Below are 23,569 nucleotides of genomic sequence, written 5' to 3'. Positions count from 1 at the left end.
TGGCTTGCAGCACGTGAACAGCCTCCCCAATGCACCTTTGAACTCATTCCTCCTGCATTTGTTTGTCTTGCAGATAAAACTTCACAGCAGTGTTTGGAGAGAAGTCTAATGAGGGACCACTGTTTGCATAACAAAGCAAGGCTTCCTCTTCAGATGTTCAACCTTCATTAAGCATAATTTATATTCCAGCTAATCTTTGGAAGAGGGTAAAATGTGGAGCCAAAGTTTGTTTTTACATAGTTTGGAGTAAGGCATTATTTCTCTTAAGCAGTCAGTTGCAACTGGTAGTTGATTTAAACTGAACATAATGATGATTTTTGATGGCTGTGTGTTGTCTGAGGGAGTGTTGTGTCATTGACTTACATGGCTTTAGCACTCTTCTGCATCAGTTATTGAATTAAAAGAAAAGACTAAATGGATGGTTTCCCAGTGTTGCAGATATTTTAGCATGTCCACAAGGCATGAAGAACTGTGAAACTCCTCAGACTCCTGTATTCTTGATAAAATAGCACACTGAACAGCAGTTTTCTTCTTTGCAGCAGTGCTGGTAGTCACAAATATGGGACCGTTTGAAGGTCACCAGGTCTCTGCAGCAAGAAGCTCTCAGGGTGATAAAGGACACAGCTGTTTGTAAAGGCTCCTGAGCGTCGCTAGGAGTGCTGGTGACTTAATATAATTTGCTGCCTTGAAAGCAAACCAGCAGGTATCGCTGGATGCCTAAATGTCATTACAGGCCAGTGTGTCAAAACCAGCAATTTCTCAGCACTCAGACTTTGTTCATGTCATAGGCACATAAAAAGTATCTGATCCTATTGACTCTTCACTGGAATTTTGTCCCCCAGCCTATATAAGATACTCTCCCTTGCTCCAGTTGAAATACCCAATATGTTTCACTTACCACCTTCCAGGTGTATTAAAAGATGAGAAATGACTGATAATATTTATCCTGTGTATACTCCTCGCTGAGACTTAACCCTTTCTGCAAGTTTACATTGTAATGATGAATATTTGAAAACACCCTTCACTGTGTCATGCAAATGATGACCTGAGTTGTGTATGTGGATAGCACTGAGGTGTGCTGCCTCCTATCAACAAAAAGAAGCAGGGCTTTTGGGAACTACTTGGCATGTTGGATGGGTCAGTGTTGGGGTACCTGGTCCCAACCTCCTAAGGTGTCTGGACATTCTACCTTTTAAGACCTCTCATGGACTGAGTGGTGGGTTTCCACGTTGCGTTCTTTAATGCTGAGATAGCTCCAACGGCAGAGCTCAGGATCCTCATCTTGCTTGGTTCATCACATCCATGATCTACCTATGACTGTTTCTAAAGGCAGCATCAACCTTTAGAGAATACATTTATTTATTAATTTATTTATTTTATTGTTTTTCAGGAAAAAGTGCTGTAAGGGTTATAAGTTTGTTCTTGGACAGTGCATCCCTGAAGGTATGTGATTTCACTGTTCTTTACCCATCATGTCTCCATGCATTTGTCTTTCCCCATTTGCCCCATTCTCCACATTGCTGGCTTGGAGGAGCAACCTGATATAACCACAGGCTCAGCCACATCTCAAGTGTTGGTGTGGAGTGAGGGAGCAGTTTCCAAGAAATTGCTGGGAAAATGAAAAGATCAGCATCTTCCAAAAGTTTTGCTTAGCATGCCAAGCCTTGATCCTACCCTAAGTACACATGGCTGCACAGATCTTGTGCCATGACCTGCTGCAAACAGAGGGACACATTCTGCTTTTGTATGGGTATGTGAGAGTGCTCCTTGCACCCAGGAGCATGGATTTCCTGGATGATGGCTTTCCCCATTTATCCCTTGGATCTGGTACAGCTGATTTGGCTGCACAGGGAGCAGATGACTAGGTGAGTTGGTCCTGCCTTTAGCTACCTATCTCCTGGAGACAACAGAGTGGGGAGAGCATCGTCAAACAGAGTGTCTCTTCTGCCACCTCTCCTGGGTCTGAGGAAGATGCAGATTTACACAGGATAGTTCATGCAGTAGTCAAACGGGAACTGATTTGGATAAAATTGGCTCTGAAGTTACAGGAGCAGAGGAACTGTCAGGCAGGAGCAAATGTACAGAGACAGCAAGCCAATAAACCTTGTCTGCTCCTAAAAGCAGGTTTAAAAGTTAGTTTATAGCAACACATCCTTCCATTTGATGACATATGGAAAGCCTTGAGTTGACCTGAGAACTTTTCCAGTTTAGGATGGTGATGTTTTGGAAAAAAAAAGTGACAAATTGACATGCTGGAGAGAGTCAGCTGGTTTTTGATTTACAGTGTCCAGCCAACAGGGATTATAAACCAAACTCTAATCCTGCTGCTTTTTTGGGGGTTTGTTTGCTTTGTTTGGTTTTTTTAAAAAAATTTATGTCTTCTTTGTTGAGAAAAAAAAAAATATTATATAAAAAAAAAAAAAAAAAAAAAAAAAAAAAAAAAAAAAACCACGGCAAAACCCCCCACATCTTCTCAAAACAAGATTCCTGTATTTGCTGCTTCCTTATGATGAAATAGCTTGGGGTGCCAGCCTGAGCCCCGGGAGCTGGGTAGGGTTGGAGTGAAATCAATGTGTTCCTCATCCCACAGTTTTGCGGTGAGTTTTGTCTCACTGCGTGTGGCACAAGATGACAGCTCCAGTGTGAGAGGGACACTTGGAGGAGGCAGTTGTGTGTGTTGAAGGCAGAAGCCCTGAATCTTTTTCAGGTGGAAAAAAGCCAGGACTCTACAGTCTGGCCTCCAGCTCTCCTATGGATTTAACAATTTAATGTACTGGTTATTCACTAAATATAATGGTTACAGCAGAGTGCAGCAGGATACAACAGTAATAGGAGCAGAAATAAAATAAGAGCCATGGCAAGATATTATTTTGATTTCTAATTTCCATCTCTTGAGATTTTAGGTGATTATGAAAGCAGCTTTTACTGTGTACCCACTGACTTCACTTAATCCTGTCTGTTAACTGCATCTCAGTAACCTGAGAGTTTCTGCCACTAATTCAATTCTCTGCTGGCTGTGGCTTCTCTCCCTTTGTTTCTACATTCTCCCTTTTTCAGCTCTATCTGTATTTTGCCTTGAACTTCGGAGGTCACAGCAGTTGCCATAACATCTGAGACAGTCTTGGGCCATTAGTATAGGGACAAGATACATCATTCACTGAGGTACTCATTTCGCTTAGTCTGTTACAAGACAACACTTGGGACTTCACACATTGTTTTGGCATAATCTTGACAGAGTAGCTGTATGAAATTCATATCTCGACACAGGCACATAAATGCACTGCAGATGTGAGTTTATTAGAGCACATCTGCACCTTTTAATCCAGTACTGGCATGTTGAAACTGTGAGAAGTAGTTCCAGCCCTGTCTTCTCTGTGATTTAGCAGTGGCTGCAGGAAGGAGGGTTGGCAGAGGGATAGACTCTCCCTTGCCCACCCTTTTACAGCTACCTTGGGAAGACACCAATCTCCTTCTGGTGGAGCTGTTATTTAAACAGGCTCCTAAAGGGTCTTGTCTTTCCCCATGTCCATTATTGGTTTCTGTCTTGTTGTTTCTCATCTGCCCATGAAAAGGAACAGAAATCAGAGCAGTCCAGTATGAGTCAGTCCACGCCCCCAGGTTCTACATTTCTTTTGTTTTGTACTCACCTTCTTGCTCTGGCTTTCAGCTGCAGGAGCAGGAAGCAGTGATCCTCAGGAAACATCGAGGAGACTTACCTGTGTGTCTGGTTCTCCCTGTAGCACTTCTTCCTGCTCCACCTGATCAGCAAAGCAGGTCAAAAAACAACTCCTCACCTTTTTTTCCTGCATGCTCTCCTTCTTCTTTGCTTAGGAGATTCACAGCTCCAACCAGGCCTGTCTCAGGTCCTGTCTCATGGCTTCATAGAGTGAAGAAGGGATAGATGTAGTATGAAACAGCTTTTTTTGGAAAGCAACCTCCCTACCACTGGTTTGTTACCTGAGTTTCTTGGCTGTGGATTAATTCAGAGCAAAATATTCTATTACCGGCAAACTCTAGTCAGATATGTTCACTAATGTTCTTCCAGAAATTTCCTTGGTACAACTTTCCATACTGTGTTGTCACTTCCGAGTTCATTGAAATATACATAGAGACATTTGTTATTCTGCTTTGGTTTTTGCATTTTCCTAAAGTCCGGAACAGCCTGATCCTCACCGTGTGGTTTTGATTCATCCTCAAACCACATTTCTTAGGCTGGGCTGGCAAACAAGGGGTTCGAATGTGGAAAGGCATGTGCATCCTAGTTCTGCAGAGCACACAGAGGTGGTGCAGCAGTTTTTGCCTAATTTTATCCCAGTTGTGAGGACTGTTTCTAGGGGAGTTATGCTACCTGGGACCAAAGCCCTGGAGATGCACAGCTCTGTGACATGAGACCTGCCCACAACCATCGTGTGATCTGTGTGGGACCACCAGCAGGGATCTTCCTATGTCCTGGACACTTCCGCAGCTTTCTATGAAAGTAACTGAGGCAATGGTCACGATGGAGATGTGCTGACATGGAAGTGAAAACCATATTTTAAAGGCTTTTACCATGGAATATGGTGAAAGAGAGACACATAAAAAGAATCGGCATTGTTTAGTCTAGAGAAAAGGAGGCTGAGGGGAGCCATGATAACAGTTTTTAGGTATGTGAAAACTTGCTGCAAGGGGGAAAGTAAACTGTTGTTTATGGCCAAGAAGAAGAGGACAAAAATAATGGGTCTAAGTGGCCATGAGGGAAGTTTGGATTAGATATGAGTAAAAAGCTTTCTGTCTGCAAGGATATTTCATCTTGCTCATAGACTACCTGGTGGGTAGTCCCCTCAGGGAAAAAGAAAACTAAGAAGTTTACACATAGCTAATCCTGATTCTAGTGGGAGATTGTCGCTTCCAGCACTGGTTTTTATGGTTTTGTTAGGGCACATCTATTCTTGGAAACATAGGAAAGCCAGAGCTCGTTTTACCTTCACTCCAAATAGCTGAACATGGCATGAGCCAAATGCAGCATGTGCGTGGGTAAGCTGGCTGAGGAGCAGGAGTGTTCACCTCCGTGCTGGGCATATTAGCCTGTTCTCACTCTGATTTTATTTCAGTGGAAAATGAAAATTGCAACTGTGCCCAGGAAAAGCATCAGCAATACTTCATATTTGAGACTATTTAGTATATTTAGTATATATGCCAAATGTAACAGGAGTTTACAGCCTCAGCATCACCTAAAAAGTACAAACTAGCCCCCAGACTGACCACTTTGAAGGTAAGGGCCATGTTTTCTTTCCATGGCTCTGCACCGTTTGGCCTTGGCTACTGCTGGGAATCTTGGCACTGCCACTCACCACCATAGCACTGCAAGCAGACTTGAAGAGTTAAAGTCAACACAGTTGTGAAGTAAGAAGGAAAGAAAGGATGCCTGCTATTCAAAAGGTGACTAGCAGAAGGGAGGAAATGCTTGGCACCATTACAATAGTATGTTTTTGTCTAAGGGACTCTGGTGTGAGATACAGCAGCTTGTTAAGTCTCATTTGGTGCTTTTCTGTGCCTTGGCATATTGTCACTTTTAACACCAGTGCTACATATGTCCTCTATATACCCCACAGAGAAAATTGGTTTCATTTGCTTTACCATCTATTAGCTCATTTTAATTGTTTGGAACAATCATTGTACCCAGCATGTCTGCTAGTCATTAGGGTGAGTCAATAATGAGTTTGGGTTTTAATTATTTTATACTGTGTATATGGAAACAGTGCATTGCTGGGAACTCGGTTGAACCACTTAGGTTTGGTGTAGACCTGTTTGGTCTGGAGCACAGATGGGATATTTCTGCTGTGGCCCCCAGTACCCAGTCCCTGGAGGGTCACATACACATGGGTGCTCTGTGCAGGATGATGTTCCCTGAAATGATCACAGAAACTGACATTTGCTTTGGTGTAAAACCTGTCCTTCAGCAGGGTGTTCCTGAGCTGGTTTTGAGACCAAATGCTGCTTCAGCTCTTGGCTTTGCAAGGCAGATGTTCCCCAGGCACTGCAAAGCCCTTGCACCTGTGGCCAGGGGCTGCCCTTCTCCCATCAGTCCTGCTACAGCATGATGCTAGGGACCAAATCTAACCCCTGGTAGAGCAATTCTGCTAGTCATTAGGGTGAGTCAATAATGAGTTTGGGTTTTAATTATTTTATACTGTGTATATGGAAACAGTGCATTGCTGGGAACTCGGTTGAACCACTTAGGTTTGGTGTAGACCTGTTTGGTCTGGAGCACAGATGGGATATTTCTGCTGTGGCCCCCAGTACCCAGTCCCTGGAGGGTCACATACACATGGGTGCTCTGTGCAGGATGATGTTCCCTGAAATGATCACAGAAACTGACATTTGCTTTGGTGTAAAACCTGTCCTTCAGCAGGGTGTTCCTGAGCTGGTTTTGAGACCAAATGCTGCTTCAGCTCTTGGCTTTGCAAGGCAGATGTTCCCCAGGCACTGCAAAGCCCTTGCACCTGTGGCCAGGGGCTGCCCTTCTCCCATCAGTCCTGCTACAGCATGATGCTAGGGACCAAATCTAACCCCTGGTAGAGCAAGGACGCAGGTCAGACAATGTTGTGCTCTGGTGCCTATTCCCCAGACTTCAGCCCTGCTGCTACATAGCAGAAATCAGAAACACATTCACTCTCCTTCAGGTTTCAAACAGGGACTTCAGTCTTGGGATCTCACTGACAAGCCGGGCCAGTGATTTCACCATACCCTAATCTGCACTCTGCTGTTATTAAGGGTGATGATGGGTTTGTAACAATGCATTCTTTGCTGAGTGGGTTATATCTGTCTTTGAATAATTACTGTGTGATTTTAATTAACTTTTCCTTATTATATACTTTCTGCCTGGATTTGGCAGTTGGCCTCACGGTGTTTCACAGTATTCTGCATATCAGCACTTAAAAATCTGTGGAAGAAAACTGCAAAAAACCATTTTAGGCAATTTAATATTTCTGTGAAAAGAATTCTTAAATTCTGCAATCTGCAAAAGTGACCCTTAATATCCAACTTGAAGAAATAGTCTAACTACTGTAAAGCTGTGATTAGAAATTACAATTTTGCTACAATTCTGTGCTTGTGTCTCATGAATATTTTATATTCAGGTTATTTCAGTCTTACAAGAAATGTAACTCAACTTTATTATTTAGTAGATAGGCGAAATACTTGTTCTCAAAGCATCATCCCGCTACAGCCATTGGTAGTTTTCCTAACCATATTTTTCTCTCTCTAGACTATGATGTCTGTGCTGAAGCTCCTTGTGAACAGCAGTGCACAGATAACTTTGGGCGAGTCTTATGCACTTGCTATCCTGGGTACCGCTATGATCGGGAGAGGCACAGGAACAGAGAGAAGCCTTATTGCCTGGGTGGGTAGAAGTGTATATTGCACTCATCCCTGGTTAGTGATGTATCCTGCTCCACTGGGTATTCTAGGAGTCAGTTTAGATCTGAAACCTTTTGTATTTTCACTATTCTTACAGAAAAAAATATCATTTTAAACTACGTTAAGGGTTGGTTATCAGAATTAAGAGACCTAGATTTCCCTAGGAGGTATCACTTACTGCAAGGCATCCAGACACTTTGAAGCATTGGGCTGATGTCATTTTTCATTAGTTCCTCCTGCAGGTTGGGAGCTATATTTATGGAATATTGAAGCGTTATAACCAGGCCTATTTATCACAGAAACATAGAATCATAGAATGTTAAGGGGTTGGAAGGGAATTTATGGATCATCTAGTCCAGTTCCGCCCCCTACCCCCACCGTGGGCACAAATATCTCCCACCAGAGCAGGTTGCTCAAGGCCTTATCCAACCTGGCCTTGAACAATGCTAGGGTTGGGGAATCCACAACCTCCCTGGGCAACCTGTTCTAGTGTCTTATCACCTTCATAGTAAAGCTTTTCTTCCTAATATGTAACCTAAATTTTTCCTCTTTCAATTTGTACCCATTACTCTTTGTCCTATCACTGCAGTGCCTAATGAAGAGTCTGTCTCCAGCTACAGTAGGTACTACAGTAGGTACTACAGTACCTAATGAAGAGTTCCTCTCCAGCTCCCCTGTAGGGCCCTTCAGATACTGGAAGATTGCTATGAGGTCTTGACAAAACCTTCTCTTCTCCAGGCTGAACAGCTCAAATTTTCTCAGCCTGTCTTCACTGAGGAGGTGCTCCAATCCTCTTAGCAATTTTGTGGCCTCTTCTGGACTTGCTCCAGCAGTTCCATGTCCTTCTTATGTTGAGGGCACCAGAACTGTTCACAGTGCTTACTCCAGGTGGGGTCTCAGAAGAGCAGAGGTTTGATTCAGATGGTCAGTATCTAATTCAGGGCTGATCATTTACGTGTGGCCCTTGTGTGGCTAGTGCTGCTCTGCCCTGTGTGGTTTGCAGAGCCAGGTAGCCAAGGTTTGCAGGGCTGAGCTTTGCAATGCAAAGAAATAGTCAAGTAGGTGTATTAGTAATAATAGTGCAGGTTGTACAGAGCTCTAGCCCAAAGCACCAGTGGTGCTGCAATTGCTCATTTAGTTAACCACAAAAACCTCTTGATACCTTTAAAGGAAGTCTTTTACTGTATTTGAGGTCTGAAACCTCCAGTTATAGAACATTTTTAGCTTTTGCTTTTCTCCAGATATCGATGAGTGTGCCACAAGCAATGGGACATTGTGCTCTCAGATCTGTGTCAACACCATGGGCAGCTACAGGTGTGAGTGCCATGAAGGTTATATCCGGGAGGAGGATGGCAAGACATGCACCAAAGGAGATAAAGGTATGTGCTAATGTAGGTTAAATATCCTGGGCCAAAGGGCCATCTAAAGGGTTGATCTGTCTTGAAGAGGAACTGGTCCCTACACTACACTTGGAGCTGGGGGTCCAGAGCTGGGATGTAGCTGATGCTCCTAGAGCACACGGGCTGTTCTCTGGGCACTTGAGCACCTATGGAGCAGTCCTGTCACATGCTTTCCTCCAATGCACAAGTACATTGAAGAATGTGGAAAGCATCTTCCCTTGGAGAAGGAGAATGGCTGAAGAGTGAAACTTGCTATTACAACCTCGGTTAGACCATTTTTGCTGGATCCAACTCCTAAAAGTTGTATTTTGCTCCCATACCAACCGGGATTATACCTATTTTGTGGTCCAGAGCTCAGAAGACACAGAAAAAAAACATAGTACCAGATGATGACCCTTATAAACCTTCATTAATTTCACCTGTTAATGAAATAATTTTAGTAACTTTAATTTGTATTTAGATGCCTAAAACTGAGATTGGAAAATAGCCCTGGTTGTGTGGTTAGTGCTCCTTGGCACCTAGAGGCTCAGAAAAGGTATGCCTAGGAGTCCAACACATTTTCCAAGCATTGCTCAAATTAATTTCTAAATTGCGTAGAGTAACACTGAATTTTGCTGGCCTGCACTTAGGTCCTGTGTCTTATGGCTGTGGTCAGACTTTTTTTTATTTTTATTTTTAATGAAAGTAAAATGTGGTGGGAAAGGGGTAAGAGCGAGTGCTTGTTCTTACATTTCACTGTTGGTTTCAAAGTATACACGTGTGCTGTGTATCAATGATTTTAAAGGTTTTGACCTCATCCCATTTATTAGATTACAGCACGTAGAGTACTGCAGGTTAAATACTGATATGAAAATTTAAAAAGAAAGGAGGAAGTGAACACCCTGTGCTCTGGGGGGGAAAAACCCTTCTTTTGATTAATGGTGACTTACCATGGTTCATCAATTAATGCCTGAACATGGTATCATAGGGTGCTCCAAATCCCACTGGATGGCCAAAGCAATTTATAATTTTGATTCTCCTCTGAAAATGTGTAACTGGAGCCACTCCATTAACTTTAAATGTTCCTTGTAGTTTTCAATTGGTTTTTTCCTTCTAAGTGTGTGTGTGTGTGTCATAAAGGAAAGAGATTTAACCTATATAATCCCCTTACAAATAATTATTTTAGTTCACTTTTCCTCTGGGTAGTTCAAATTTCCTGATAGAGTAATGTCCAAAGCATTCAGGGTAACCAACCATTCAAAATATTGAAGGCTGTATAAATAATCCTAATATTTGAAAAACACTTTTTTTACACTGAATATGCATGGTACATGAAAATGTCAGTTCCAGTAATTAATCTGGAACAAAATATCCACCATCTCTTGATCCATTGCCCGAACCAGGTGTGAGAAGCAGCTCAGTTACCCCTCTGTACTCCACGTTAGTGTTACTAATTTTGAGACCTCTGGTGGAAATGACAGAGGAGTTGGCCAACGCTGGTTCGCAGAGCTCCCTCCAAAGAAAAGAGTTTTGTGAGGAACCAGCTGTAGCGATGCACCACCGTGTGGTCAGCCCCAGCCCTGCACCGCATCCGCGCCCGAACGGCTTCCTAGTGCACAGATGATTTTCTTTTCATGGTAGCCAGAACACTTAAAGTTTATTTTAAAATTTAGTGTGACAGACAAAAACGCATGTACCCCTCTCCGTCTCTAACCTTGTTGCATGTTTTGTGGGAGATCATATTCATGTTTCCTTTGTTCCATGCCTGAAGGCCACAATTTGGATGGTTTTTTTGGCTCTGTAAGTGGGATTGACTGAGAGCTTTGTGTTAGTGGACACAAAAATAGGGAGCATTTTTCCTGCATCCACAGTCATGTTGCATTTGACGGAGACAATACAGCTATCTGGGCAGAAGCAGGCAAATGAAACCATCTCAGCAGGCTAAGCCCGGATAATACAACACAGATGAACATCTCAACAGCCTCCATGCAAAGACCACCCGCAGCAGAGCTCCCGCAGAGCTCTCTCCTGCCAGCATCTCCTTCTTTTCCAGCATCAGCAAGGCAGAGTGTCCAGGCACATACTAAGAAAACACAACACTCTCCCACTCTTAGCAATAGGTGCCACAGGGCTCACCTGTGTCTCACCAAGATGAAAGGACCCCCATCCGGACAGCAATGTCATGCATGAGCTAGACTTCATATTTTGGAAAACCTTCATAAAATGGGGCTGGTTTAAACCTTCTCCAACATAATTTTAGCTTCCTAGTGGAGGTCTGCAATGGAAACAAGCTATGTCAGTGCCTTCCTCAGTGCTGTCCAAACTGACCCTGGTAGATGACCTCTGTTTCTACATCATGTGTGAGTGGTTCCATCTAATGGCTTTCTACCCACTCTGGCCTATCCTAAGTGGCTTCTCGCTTTATGCGTGCTTTAATCTGGCTTTACTCATAGTTTGGTCCTGATACAGGATTGGACGGAGGTAGAGCAAATGTTTGATGGATGACTCCTTCCTTGGACAAATCATCACCTCTGTCTGGTATGAGTTAGGGGGATTCCATCTCTCTCCCGGGATGCAGTTCATACTTGCTTATATAAGGATGTTGGACTTCTTCCTCCAACAAGTCAATCCAACTGGATTTGCAGAAATCTCACTGGTATGATATTTCCCAAACATTAGCTGATCCCCCAGCACTCATCTCCATGGATTGTTACAGCCCTGTTTTATCTGTACTTGTCAGCCCCGTGTGCCACATCCTTCTGGAAAATAAACTGGATTTTATAATGAAACACGAGGCCAAATTCACCACTTTTTAATCTGCAAGTAATTCCACTGATTCTAGTGGGATTACATTAGGTTTCAGATAGCAGAGACTCTGGCAGTTTCTCTCTATGACAGTGTGTTGCTTTCAGCAACATTTCTTAACACAGCATGACAGAACTCATTTGCTGAGATAGCTATTAAAAGAAATTTTAGTTGAGATTAGTACCAAACCCAAACTTTACTGGTGTTTGACAAAGGGAAAAAAAAGGGCATTTTTCCCTAATGGTTCTATATATGTGCATCTGTAAATCCTACATAGGTCCAAAAATGGACATGTGAAGACAATGTGGGGGGGTTTTAAAGGAAGGTGAAAAATTAGAGAGGGAGACAGAACTCCACAATACTGACTTGTGGTCAAGACAAAATGTATTTTATAGAAATGTCAAGAGGTGTCTTGATTACAGCACATCGATTCCTTGTTAAAGAAAAAAAAAAGCCCTGCATGGTGCAGGCTCTTTAATCTACCAGAGAAAGACTTATGGGCAAAGAGGCTTTGAAAGCAGTCAAAGGCAAAACAATTAGCATTAGGAATACAGCAGAGAGGAAGGAAAGCAGAAAATGCTGTGTATTTAGATCTTCACACAAAGGGTAGAGGTCCTCTAAGAGGTCTTGTGGTCAAATAGTCTTGGATCCAGCATAGCTGTGATTTGGTGAAACTCCATTCTATGCTATGTAGAGTTCATTGGAAAACATCAAGTAGTACCTTCTGTCCTGAAATCTTTGAGCCATCTGAACACTTCACAGAAAGTTGTTCATGTACCAAGCCTGTGCTATCAGAAAGGGCTGGGAAGCTCAAACAGCAGTGTGCGCTTGCTGCCCTAAAACCAGTAAATGGTATGTGTAATATTGTAATGCCACTGTAGAGCAGCTGTGGGAACAAGCAGTTGATGAGTGGGGAAAAACCCCAAGCCTTTGTCTCCTCATGTTCTGATCAGTTTAGTATTAATACCAGCCTTAATGCTTTGGTCATTCCAGCATCCTCCCCTTACAGCCCCCTCCTACTTGATCAAGGGATAAGAGAAATAAATCTTTGTCTTTTAAAAGCAAGCATGCCTGATGTGTCATTATATCCAATGGACTAAATGTACTGAAAATCAGGTTTTCCAAATTTGTGCATAGGTGGTCCACAGATGACCATCAGGTGGATGCAATATTCCTTATTGGACCCTGCAAACATTTAAGGCCAATTACCATATAACATCTTTAGTACTAGAAACTTCTGGTTTTATTTTAAAATATGCAAATATTTTCAAAACCAATAAACATTTAAGGCCATAAAAGTGTGTGTCCAAGTGAGAAGTATAACACAATAGTTAAGTGGATCACAGTTGATCCTTTTGGAAGATTTTTAAGTTTTCCTGACTTTAACCAGGAGCACTTGCAGAGTTTTTCCATTGCAGGATGTGGTCTGAAAGGCCAGTGTTCAAGTGTGCTCAATAAACCTTCCAGTACCATCATACAAGGCCACACATCATATGCAGAACCTCAATACATTTGATGCTTCTTAGCAACTGTATGTGGAAGGGGAAAAGCTCACCTAAAGTTTTCCAGTGTGTGTCACCCTGTGGTTTGGAAGGCAGATTTCTCTTTAAGCTGACATCTGTTATAACAATGCTTGTTTGTTTGCAAGACAGAAGTGCTTGGCTGTGTATGGGACTGGGAAAGGACAGAAATAACTTTTGCAATATCCCTTACAGTTTGAATCATTTAGTGGATTCTTGAATAGATCCCATTCATGCATAGTATCAACAGATGTGACCCTTTCTCTTGTGTGGATTTAAATCCCTGTCATTAATCTCAATCCCCATCTCTGCTCGGGCTGATTCCATCGCATGGAGAATAACCTGCAACGATAAAGAGCAGTTTGTACAAAGTGAACGAAATAGCTATATTGTGAGGGATTTTACTGTAATATATAGCATATGAAAATTTGCCCTTCGGGAGACAGTAAATTGATTCAGATCTATGGGGTTAGTCTACCCTAAACACAAAGATAAAAGAAGGGGTGTGAACATTTCCAGGTATTAAGAAAATGAATTCTTGAGGGACTCTTAAGTGGAAACAGCTGCTTTAAAAATGAGCTCAGAGGGGTCCTTGTGAAGTTTCTCAGCCTTACACAGAAATTCACAATCAACGCTTTAATAATGGCAAGATTCTCTTCTCTTTTCACAGTCTGGGGAAATGTAACAACCTTCAAGTTGCTTCTGCAGTGATTTTATGAATTTCTTTCCTCTGGATCTTTATATTTATGTTGGAAGCTGCTTTCTTTCAGCTGGGCTTCCTGAGAAATCTGAAAATGTGGCGAAACCAGGGACATGCTGTGCCTCTTGTAAGGAATTTCATCAAATAAAGCAGACGGTTTTACAGCTGAAGCAAAAGGTATGAACACCGATTAGCCGTGTCTTTACCAGACCTGCATGTTTCACAACAACTGAGGTTAAATATAAGAGATTGGAGCTGTCACTTCCATGTATTTCTTGTACTCGTAAAGAGAATGGCAATATATTTTAAAATCATATAAGAATGCTTCCTCATGCTTCTGTATGTCTTGTAAGCAAATTGCTACCCAAGCTTGTGGCACTGTGTTACCAAGTTTGTGCTAACAGAGTCTGGCAAACACCCATCCCAGGCTCAGCCCAGGTTTCTTGGCAATCTGTGCTGGCCTCAGCTTTTCATTCACTCTGAATGCACGGGATTTTGGACTTGATCCACCTTCAGAGTAAGCAAGTGCAAGACATTCCACAGATGCGGGAACATGATTTTGCATTAATAGGGTGCTGATACAGGATTCTTTCCAAGTAGGAGTTGCAGCTAAACAAAAACATCACTAGCTTTTGATACTTTTTCAAAAGAAAAACGCTCAGTCCCAAACCTTTTTGTTTTCACCCATGTCCTTACAAGTAGAGAATAATACATTTAGAAACTTTCTCTGGCTTTTAATTGCTCATATATGTAGCCTCATTGTGCACTTGAAAGGATTGAAATAACTCGAAGACTCAGCCTCAGATTTGGAGAACCAAGTGGAGGAATGCAGATGTAATGCCTTTTCTGGTGACATCTCCTTTGACGGTTCAGGTTCTCTCAGATTGAAACATTCTGCAGGAATATTCTCAGCAATTCATGCTGACAGGCTGTAATTATCTCACCCAGGGTGCTAATTTAATTTCATTGTGTCAAAACACAATTTGGGGTATTCACTTGTTGCATTTAATGTCACTCATTCACTATTAGGAAGAAAGAAATCTGCTTCATGAAAATGAAAGCCACTGAGGTTAGAGAGATACTCTTTATCTCAAAAATATCAAAACATCATGTTTTTCTTCTGAATCAGTATGAAGACAAACATAGAAGTGACATAATTTCATGCATGATGGAAATGTTTCAGACAAATGGTGGCAGAGAGGTCAAAAAGGATCCATGCTTTTGAGTGGCTGTTTCTCCAGCCATCGTCAATGATGCTGAGCAGGCTCACATCCCTGACTTCCAGGGAGGGATCTGGGATCACACTGTTGGCCACATCGTTTGCTGCAAGAATTGATCGATTGAATTAATTGAAAATTTTCTGTTTAAAACTTCCCCTGTTCAATGCCTGTGTTCAAAACTCACTCCTGGAAAACTCAGACCATCAATACCTGTCACAGTGGGCACTTGTAGTAGCTGTGGCCAAACTAAGCAGCTCACTCTTGCCTCATAGCTAAGTCCTGTCATAGTCCATAGCTTAATTTTTCCCCCAGTACCTTTCTAGTGGGGCTTGATGTATTTGGCATCCTCAGAGGGAGCCCAGTGGGTTGTGCCATACACAGACAGAGCTGGAAGAGAAGGTGCCCAATACCCTCAGCAATTTTTACCACACACTGAGGAGAGCTTTAGTCCATACTGAGAGAAGATCTGGCCCCATGCTGCTTCTCTGCCCAGGGAGACCTGAACCCTTGTGTTTCACCAGCTGCTCCCTGTGGCCAAGTTCTTCTGGGGAGAACATCTCTCAGTATCTGTGGTTGAAGCTGTTCTGTTTTGCACAGAAAAATTCATTTCTGTTTGCCAGGAAGACAGTTTAAGGAATGAGTCTTCAGTCTTGTGGTTAAGGCTTTCAGATTCTACAAACTTTTTTCAAAATTGTGTTGAGCAGAAAAGCCTGTCATCCAGTGAGATTCACTGCCCTGATACAATATAGGGCTGTAGGCAGTCCTAAGTTGATCTCAGACCTGGATGGGAGGACGAAGAGTGGAAAACTGAAAAATGAAGAAAGATATCTGACATGCTGACACACAGCCATTTTTTTAATAAGTGAAGTAAGCTGGATCCTATTGCACAGATGTGTTTAAACATCTTAATTAGAAAGCCCTGTTCCACATCACTCCTGACAAGCACTGTCAAATTTGTCTAAACGACAGATCTCCTAGAAACTACTCAAAACTCCAGATGCATCATGCAACACAACATATGGAAGTCTTGTTTCTTGAACTGTCTTTCTTTAAAACTTACCCTTGCTAATATTTGCAAGCACATGGAGAAAAAAAAAGTTATTTTCCAAGGGCCATTAAGATTTGGAGCTATGGATGAAGAAAGCCAAGGTCACCCTGGACCAGGATCCTGGTCCAGTTAAAAGGTGAAACAGAAATTAGGCCAGTGAGTATAGCCAGTCCCTAAGAGGACGTGAGTCAACATCAAAAACACATGGTTTGGCCCCATTGCATGTAACAACCATTTTCTGGCCAGAAGATATCAAAGAGCAGTGAGCTAGACCAGAGCCTGGGTGTTTTGGCACTCCTAGTGTATGCCTCAAGTCCAGCTGACTCAGTGGGGAAACATGTGTAGATGCTTTTGCAGCAGCTATGTGATTATTTTTTTATCTTAGTTGTTACAATAGCCTTACTGGCAGGAACAAGTCAATACTTAAGCAACAGAAAAGAATACACTTCCAAATCCTCTTCATGATGAGTCTTCACCACTAAATGCACCTTTTTACTCCAGCCTGGACATTTGCAATAGAACTTGAAGAGTATTCATGGCAGGGTCTATGTACTAAGTCACATCTATTTATCAGCTCGGACAGCAATAGATCCCCAGAATGAAATCTGTTGAGAAATTTAAGTACAAGCTAAAAAGAGAACTTCAATTAATCTGTCACTCAACTGTGGCCACCCCTAAGGAGAAATACTCACTTATGACACTGGAAATATTCTCACAAAAACTGCCTGAAAAATATAATGCTCACAGGTAGTCATAGGATTTAACTCTCTCTCAATTTTAGCATTAGCACTGCAAAGCCCTTAGTTGATTTTTGTCGTGTAGCAGAAGTTTTACAGCATGATAGTCCTTGCAACCCTTCCATTTGTAGCCAGTCAGGAACCTGCTCTGGAAAACAAAACTTTGCAGACCAGAGCCAGCTACTGGACCTCCATGTGCTGGTCCCTGGCCAGTGTGGCTATGAGAGCCCTCAGCTACTGAATTTTCCTCTTTAGCCCCAGGTGTAGGATGGTCACCCATGGAGCAACCTTCATCTTCAGTAGCCTCATGCTGCAGTCTGTGCTGCAATGGCTGGGATGTTGGTCAAGAAAGCTGCCAGGTCATTGGTAAACAAAGCAGATACTTCCTTTGGAAACCAAAGATGCCAGCTCACCCCAGAGCTGTAGATGTGCTGGATCCCCATTTTCCATGTGAGCAGATTCATGAGTAAGAATCACCCTGTAGGACTTCTGCGAAATGCTGACCTCACCCAGACACTGATTTCTGTGGGGGTGGAGTGAATCTATCAAATTCTTGTAAGACTTATATCATGATGCTTATTCTGTCTTTAGTGCAGTCATCTTGTCTTTGGAACAGCAATGCTCTCCAAAACCTTTGTCACAAATGGCTGATAAATCCTCCTATTCCTGTCATCGCATTTTGAATTACGGTCTCAAAAATCAAACTGGTGTTTCAGAAATGCCATCAGGTACCATCTCAGCATTTTCAACTTTATTCTTCCTGACTTTTTTGCTTCAGGACTGTTCTTTGCACCCAACCCCAAACTACAAGCAGCACTGGCTGCCCTTAAATTGTATTCCTTAAGAAATAATTTGTTTGCCAAAGGAAATTTGCCCAGTTGCAGTAGGTACGCAAGTGCATAGCATTCTTTTTTTTCTCCTGTGCATTACAAACAGTAGGTTTGCAGTAACAGCAGGGGAGTGTCTATCAAATAATTACACAAATAAGTAGGAGTTTTGAGAAAAGCCCAGTGCAGGGAATTCCAAATAGCTGATGAAAAGCATTGTCAGATATCAGGAGTCATCATGTATTTCACTTAATGCAGCTCTCCCAGGCAAATGTTGCAGAATTCAGCATCAAATTATCCAGTGAAGCAAATTCATTCAAGGAGCAACAAAGCTCACCCAGGGATAGTTCTTGCCTGCTATTGCTGAAATAGCTCTTCAGTTCCATTTGGCAGAGCAAAATCCCCAAATCTACATGAAGCCACTCAGCACTAATAAACTTCTTTCTTCACTGCAAACCAGCTTCCTGGCTTGTCATCTCCCTCCAGCTGCCTCTGGAGAGACTAAACATTTGCAGAATATTTCTAAATATATTTAATTATTGCATGTATTCAATCTGGACAGATTAATGTTTCATGGATAAGTAAACAAGATTAATGTTTTGTGGATAAGTAAACATCTGATGTAATAGATAGTGACACTTAAAACTATAGGGTGCAATTCTTTACTTAATTTGTGTCTCTATGCAGAGCAAATCCACACACGTTGGGTTAAATAGTATGATTATAGGGCCAGATCCACAAAGGATTTGGGGTTCTCATTGAAACCTATGGAAAGTTAGCAGCTTGTGCAGCAATTGAGAACTTAAATATCTGAGCAAATGTAGCCCTGAGAAAAGGGCAGTCAATGAACAGAGGAAATTTCAGATAAGAAAAGTTTCCCAAGCAGATCCAAGCAGTTACGAGACAATTTTTCAGAAGTTGTCGCTGTGTCTCTCATTAATTTCTCCTGTTCTCCGTTGTATTGACTTGCAGTATTTCCACAGTGACATGAAAAGTGAACAGACTCAAAGTAACTTATTTTTGTCTGATGATTTCAGTGAAGGATATGATTAAACACTTTCTAATTTCCTGAAATACTTAAAAATGCTATTTTTTCACATGAAAGCTTAACCAAGAATGTAATTTATCTGGCTGAATAGTGAAGGTCTTACAGTGATTTTTGATTTTGGCAGGTTGCTTTGCTGCCAAATAATGCTGCTGATCTTAGCAAGCAAATCACTGGTGAGAAAGTGCTTGCATCTAATGCATATATCCCTGGTCCCCCAGGCCAGCCTGGCCAACAAGGCCCTCCAGGTAAGATACAGACCAGAGGGATGTGAATATAGAATCATAGATGCAATGGTGCTGGAAATAAAACTAAGCTTTAGTCTTTCAGTGTGATAGCATTTCATGTGTTTCATACTTTGATTGATACTATTATGTTTGAATTTATGATGAATTTAAAAAGAAAAACTTTTTGGTCATTATGGTCAGCCTCTGCCACCTATTTAACATCATCCATTGTGTCTTAGTCTCCATGTGTTTCTTGGCATGCAAGCTGTGTTTGTCCTGTATGTGTTTAATTTCTGCCTCTCACTGAGATATCTCACCTGCTTTAGTTGTCACTTCCTGTATTTTAACCCTGTATTAAAACACTCTCCATTTCATTTCAGGAATATCTATTGCTTTCTCTCACTGTCATTAATAGAGCAGAAAATGTGCTTTCAGTTTTTGGGGGTTTGTGCCAACTGTTCTATTTTTCCTCATCTGGTTTTGCAAGGATTCATCAGTTGGGTTTATGTTGTGTTCTAGATTCGAAGGAATCTGAAAAGTGTAACTCCACTCACACCTTCTTTGCTAAGGTATAGATTGGAACCATCTGAAAACCAGAGAGATCCTCAAGTTCTAATTTAAGCCAGACACCGGCAGCCAGTGATGCTAAAATTTTTGCAGATTCTACTGAATGCAGATCTAATTTTGGCTTAGCAAGATTCCAAGGAATTTTAGATTGTGGTGGGTTTGAGAAAGATTCTTACAGATGAGTAGCAGATATTCCTTATAAGGATTAATTTACTCCCTACTGAACTGCCCTTCCCCATACCCCTCATTTATCCCCCACTTATGCAGTCTTGCTTTATTTTTTGAGTCTTTATCTCATTTTCTTGGAGGATGAGTATCTTCAGTCTTCAGTATAAGTGCAAGGACAGTATGGTTAGAGGTTCTGCGTCAGACTCTGAAGGGTACAGTACGTCGCCTTGCAATCCCTCCAAGGTAGGCCTGACCCTGCAGGTCTCCCACCCACCGGGTTTCCCCATGACTGAGCTGTCCGAGGTACTCTAGAACTCTGCTCCCCCTAAAACCATCCCTGCTCACCTCCTGCACTGCCGGGCCAGGAGGAGTCGCAGGGAGTTGTCACTGAACTTGAGTTGTCTCCTTTTGAAAATCCTAACTGTACAAAGTCTGTCCTGCTGAGCCCTTTTTGCTCTCTGCCTTTTGTTCTTTATGTCTTTCATGTGCCTGCAGTATGAAGAAAAGTGCTTTCCCCTCTAATCAAAGTGTTTCAGCTAGTGAGACTTTACTGGTCTTTATTCTGTCCAAATGTTGTTTCAGGTTCCTGATTTTCTGGTTTACACTTCAAAGCATTTCTCTTGAGCTAGACATAACTTTTTTGCCTGTGTGCTTCTTTAAAACTAACATGCTTTGCTGAACCAGCAGAAGCTGAAAAGGATGTAAAACAAAATGGAAGAACAAAGCCTTTTTTGCCCCTAACACATTGACTACTGTACTTGGGTAGAAGAGAGGTGCAGTCCACCACTGGAAAGGGCTAGCTTGTGCCAGTCATGTAGACGCCCTCAACCCAAAATTCCCGTGGGTTTCTGAGGCTTTCTTTATATGAGACATTCCTGAAATGTGACTTGTTCTTCTTTGTGTGAAAATGAGACATTTCTGCTTTTCTTTTCGTTCCCAGTCTGTGTCCCTAACCACCTGGCAGTGGCAGACTTAGATTCTTTGTATACATGATATTTAATTGTTTAGTGATCATCTTTTGTAGCTACTGTGACAAGGAGTAATGTTGTCTCAGATGGCTGTGGATGTGAAGATGCAGATGTGTTGGTTCTATTGTTGTGGATTTGGGTGTGTTAACTAGTCCATTGGGTCATTCAAAAGCTGGTCATTCCCTACTGCTTGCACTGATGAAGTGTCCTGAAGGCCTTCTCTGGCATGTAACCTTTGCTCTTGATTGCAGGGGCACCAGGACCAAAAGGAAGTCAAGGAGTTCCTGGGTTACCTGGACCTCCTGGACAGCCAGGCCCTCGTGGATCAATGGGACCTATGGGCCCTTCTCCAGACATATCACATATTAAGCAGGGCAGACGGGGCCCCGTGGTCAGTATTGTTATCTCCCATCAAGCACTGCCCAATTTGCCTTAGCTCCATAACTTCTCACATCCTTGTGTACACTTTCTTTTATCTTGCAGGGCCCACCTGGAGCCCCCGGGAGAGATGGTAGCAAGGTGAGGAGAGGTACTGATTTCCCTGAGATGGGCACATGCACATGTGAAGTGCAGACTTGCTACAGGGACTCTCTACACACTTGTCATACCCCTTTACCATCTCTTTTCCTTTGCTAAGATGAAAACACCCTGTTGTCCCAACCCTTGATGTCATCCTTCTACTATTTTGTGTTTGCCATTCCTAAAGTCTTGCAAATAGTCCCACCAGGTTATCTGTCATGCAGCCTTCTTTCCTTTCTCTGCAGCTATTTTGGCTTTTGCATGAAGAAACATTGATGCTTTAGCCCAGTTCATTAGATTGTTCTTTTGTTAATTCCTCCTGTACACTTCTATTTGCTTGTTACTGTCCAGGAGAAATGTCAGAAGTGCCCAACTCTGCTCCCACGAGAATCAGCAGCAATTTCCTTGCATTCCTCCTTCACTTTCTTTTCTTCTTCCTAACAAGCATCAGCTGATGATTCTTGATCTGGGGACAGTAAATAAGGGAGACTGCAGAGGCAAACAGTGATTTTTCTTCCTTTCCTTTAGTCACAGCAAACTAACTGAGGTGGTATTGATTACAGGGGGAGCGAGGCGCACCAGGACCAAAGGGGATACCAGTAAGTATTCCTCACAGGAGGAATTTCCACAACAGAGTGATGTTTGACTATTAACAACAGGTCAGCCAACAGTTGAAAATAAAACTCTTGTGTCAAGAGCACAGACACTTTACCTACACAGAAAATGTTATTGGAAACAAAGTAATTACCTTCTTTCATCCAAGTGTTTTTGCCCCATGCCTCTTCCCTTGTTGGGTGTGAGACTGAAGACAGTAGGTACACCTCTGCCCTACCATGGTGCTTGTATATCCTCAGAGGTCAGAGACACAAGATCCCATGTAGAGCTTGTACATTTCAACCTTCCCTCTGGGCATTTCATCCCTGGAGCCTTTTTAAATCCTGCCCTTAATCTCTTTGAGACATGTGAATCTGTAGGCTCTGAGTCAGTCATCAGAAGAATCCATTGACAATCTGTTTTCAAGGTGAAATTGTTTAAAAGAAATAGGGTCCCCAGCACAGGAAGGACATCAGCCTAGTGGAGTGAGTCCAGAGGATGTCACTAAGTTGATTAGCGCGATGGAGGAGCTTTACTATGATGACAGGCTGAGAGAATTGGGATTGTTCAGCATGGAAAAGAGAAGGCTTTGGGGGGAACCTATTTGTGGCCTTTCAGTGCCTGAAAGGAGCCTACAGGGAAAATGGAGAGAGACTATTTACAAGGGCATGGAATGACAGCATAAGGGGAGCTTAAAGTGAAAGGGAGTAGGTTTAGGTTAGATATTAGGAACAAATTCTTTGCTGTGAGTGTGGTGAGGCACTGGCACAGGTTGCCCAGAGAGGTTCTGTATGCCACATCTCTGAAAGTGTTCAAGACAAGGTTGGATGGGGCTTTGTGCAAGCTGGTCTAGAGAAAAGTGTCTCTGGCCACAGCAGGGGGGTTGGAATTAGATGACCTTTAAGGTTCCTTCCAACCCAAACCATTCTATGATTCTAGGAATTTATTTCTTACAGTATTTTGTCATTGGTGGAGTTGATTTTTAAGCATGTGCCCAGCAGGGTGTCCCCAGTATTGAACAGTTTACTGTGTGAAGCCAGCTAAAAAGAAACAATGATTTTCTAAAATCAGATACTTTCTGCATTGTAATTACCAATACATTTAGTAAGTGATGGACAACAGTAAGGTCACCATACTGAAAAGATACTCTCCAAATAACAGCAGTCTTAAAAAGATGTATTGATTAATCATTCCAAGACTGTAATTTCTGTCAGTTTAATAATAAAGAAGACAGGGAACCAAGATTTATTTCCTCTGTTCCCATGAGGTGTCAGGATGCCCTTAGGAAGCAGATACAGTAAAGGAATTGTTAAGTGGCAAAAGGGCTAGGAATCTTGTAAATGTAGGCTCTGTCTATAAAAACATTTGATTCTTTTGAAAATTGTTTCCTGAGCAAGTTGATTAAAAACCAGAGCATTACCTTCGGCAGTTGGTATGAAGCAGTATTTTACTGAACTACCCCTGCAAGAGTAATTCTATCAACCAGTTTGAAAACTCTGAGAGCAAGGTGGATTGTTATTTATGACTGTGCCTTGTGACTGCAGGGCCCACCAGGTTCATTTGATTTCCTATTGCTGATGATGGCAGACATCAGAAATGACATCGCTGAGCTGCAAGAGAGAGTGTTTGGACACAGGACTCATTCATCAACAGAGGAGTTTCCATTACCTCAGGAATTTACAAACTATCATGACACAGTAGATTTTGGATCTGGAGAAGACTACAAACCACGGGCAGCACCCAGAAATTCCAGGATACAGAAGGCAGCCCATCCTTAGCTATGCCCACTGAAACATAAAGCCCCTTTAGAATTCTTCAGTATAAAAATGCACTGACAATGTAATATA

General features: G+C 42.2%; 1 protein-coding gene across 1 annotated transcript; it reads left to right on the top strand.

The window, feature by feature from the left end:
* Positions 1-1,390: 1,390 nt before the first annotated feature.
* Positions 1,391-23,500, top strand: CCBE1 (collagen and calcium binding EGF domains 1; the record flags this gene model as incomplete). The annotated part of the gene is made up of 9 exons (XM_009070875.1): positions 1,391-1,443; positions 7,247-7,381; positions 8,640-8,777; positions 13,873-13,979; positions 18,807-18,927; positions 20,861-21,000; positions 21,093-21,128; positions 21,692-21,727; positions 23,267-23,500. Coding segments are annotated over 9 exons (1,000 nt in total), but the record flags the coding sequence as incomplete, so codon positions are not given.
* Between the last annotated feature and the right edge of the window lie 69 nt (positions 23,501-23,569).

Source organism: Acanthisitta chloris, unplaced genomic scaffold, assembly GCF_000695815.1.
Source record: "Acanthisitta chloris isolate BGI_N310 unplaced genomic scaffold, ASM69581v1 scaffold6503, whole genome shotgun sequence".
In the NCBI taxonomy this organism is placed as follows: domain Eukaryota; kingdom Metazoa; phylum Chordata; class Aves; order Passeriformes; family Acanthisittidae; genus Acanthisitta; species Acanthisitta chloris.
The sequence above is the reverse complement of the archived record's forward strand: the minus strand, read 5'-3'. Positions and strand labels throughout refer to the sequence as shown.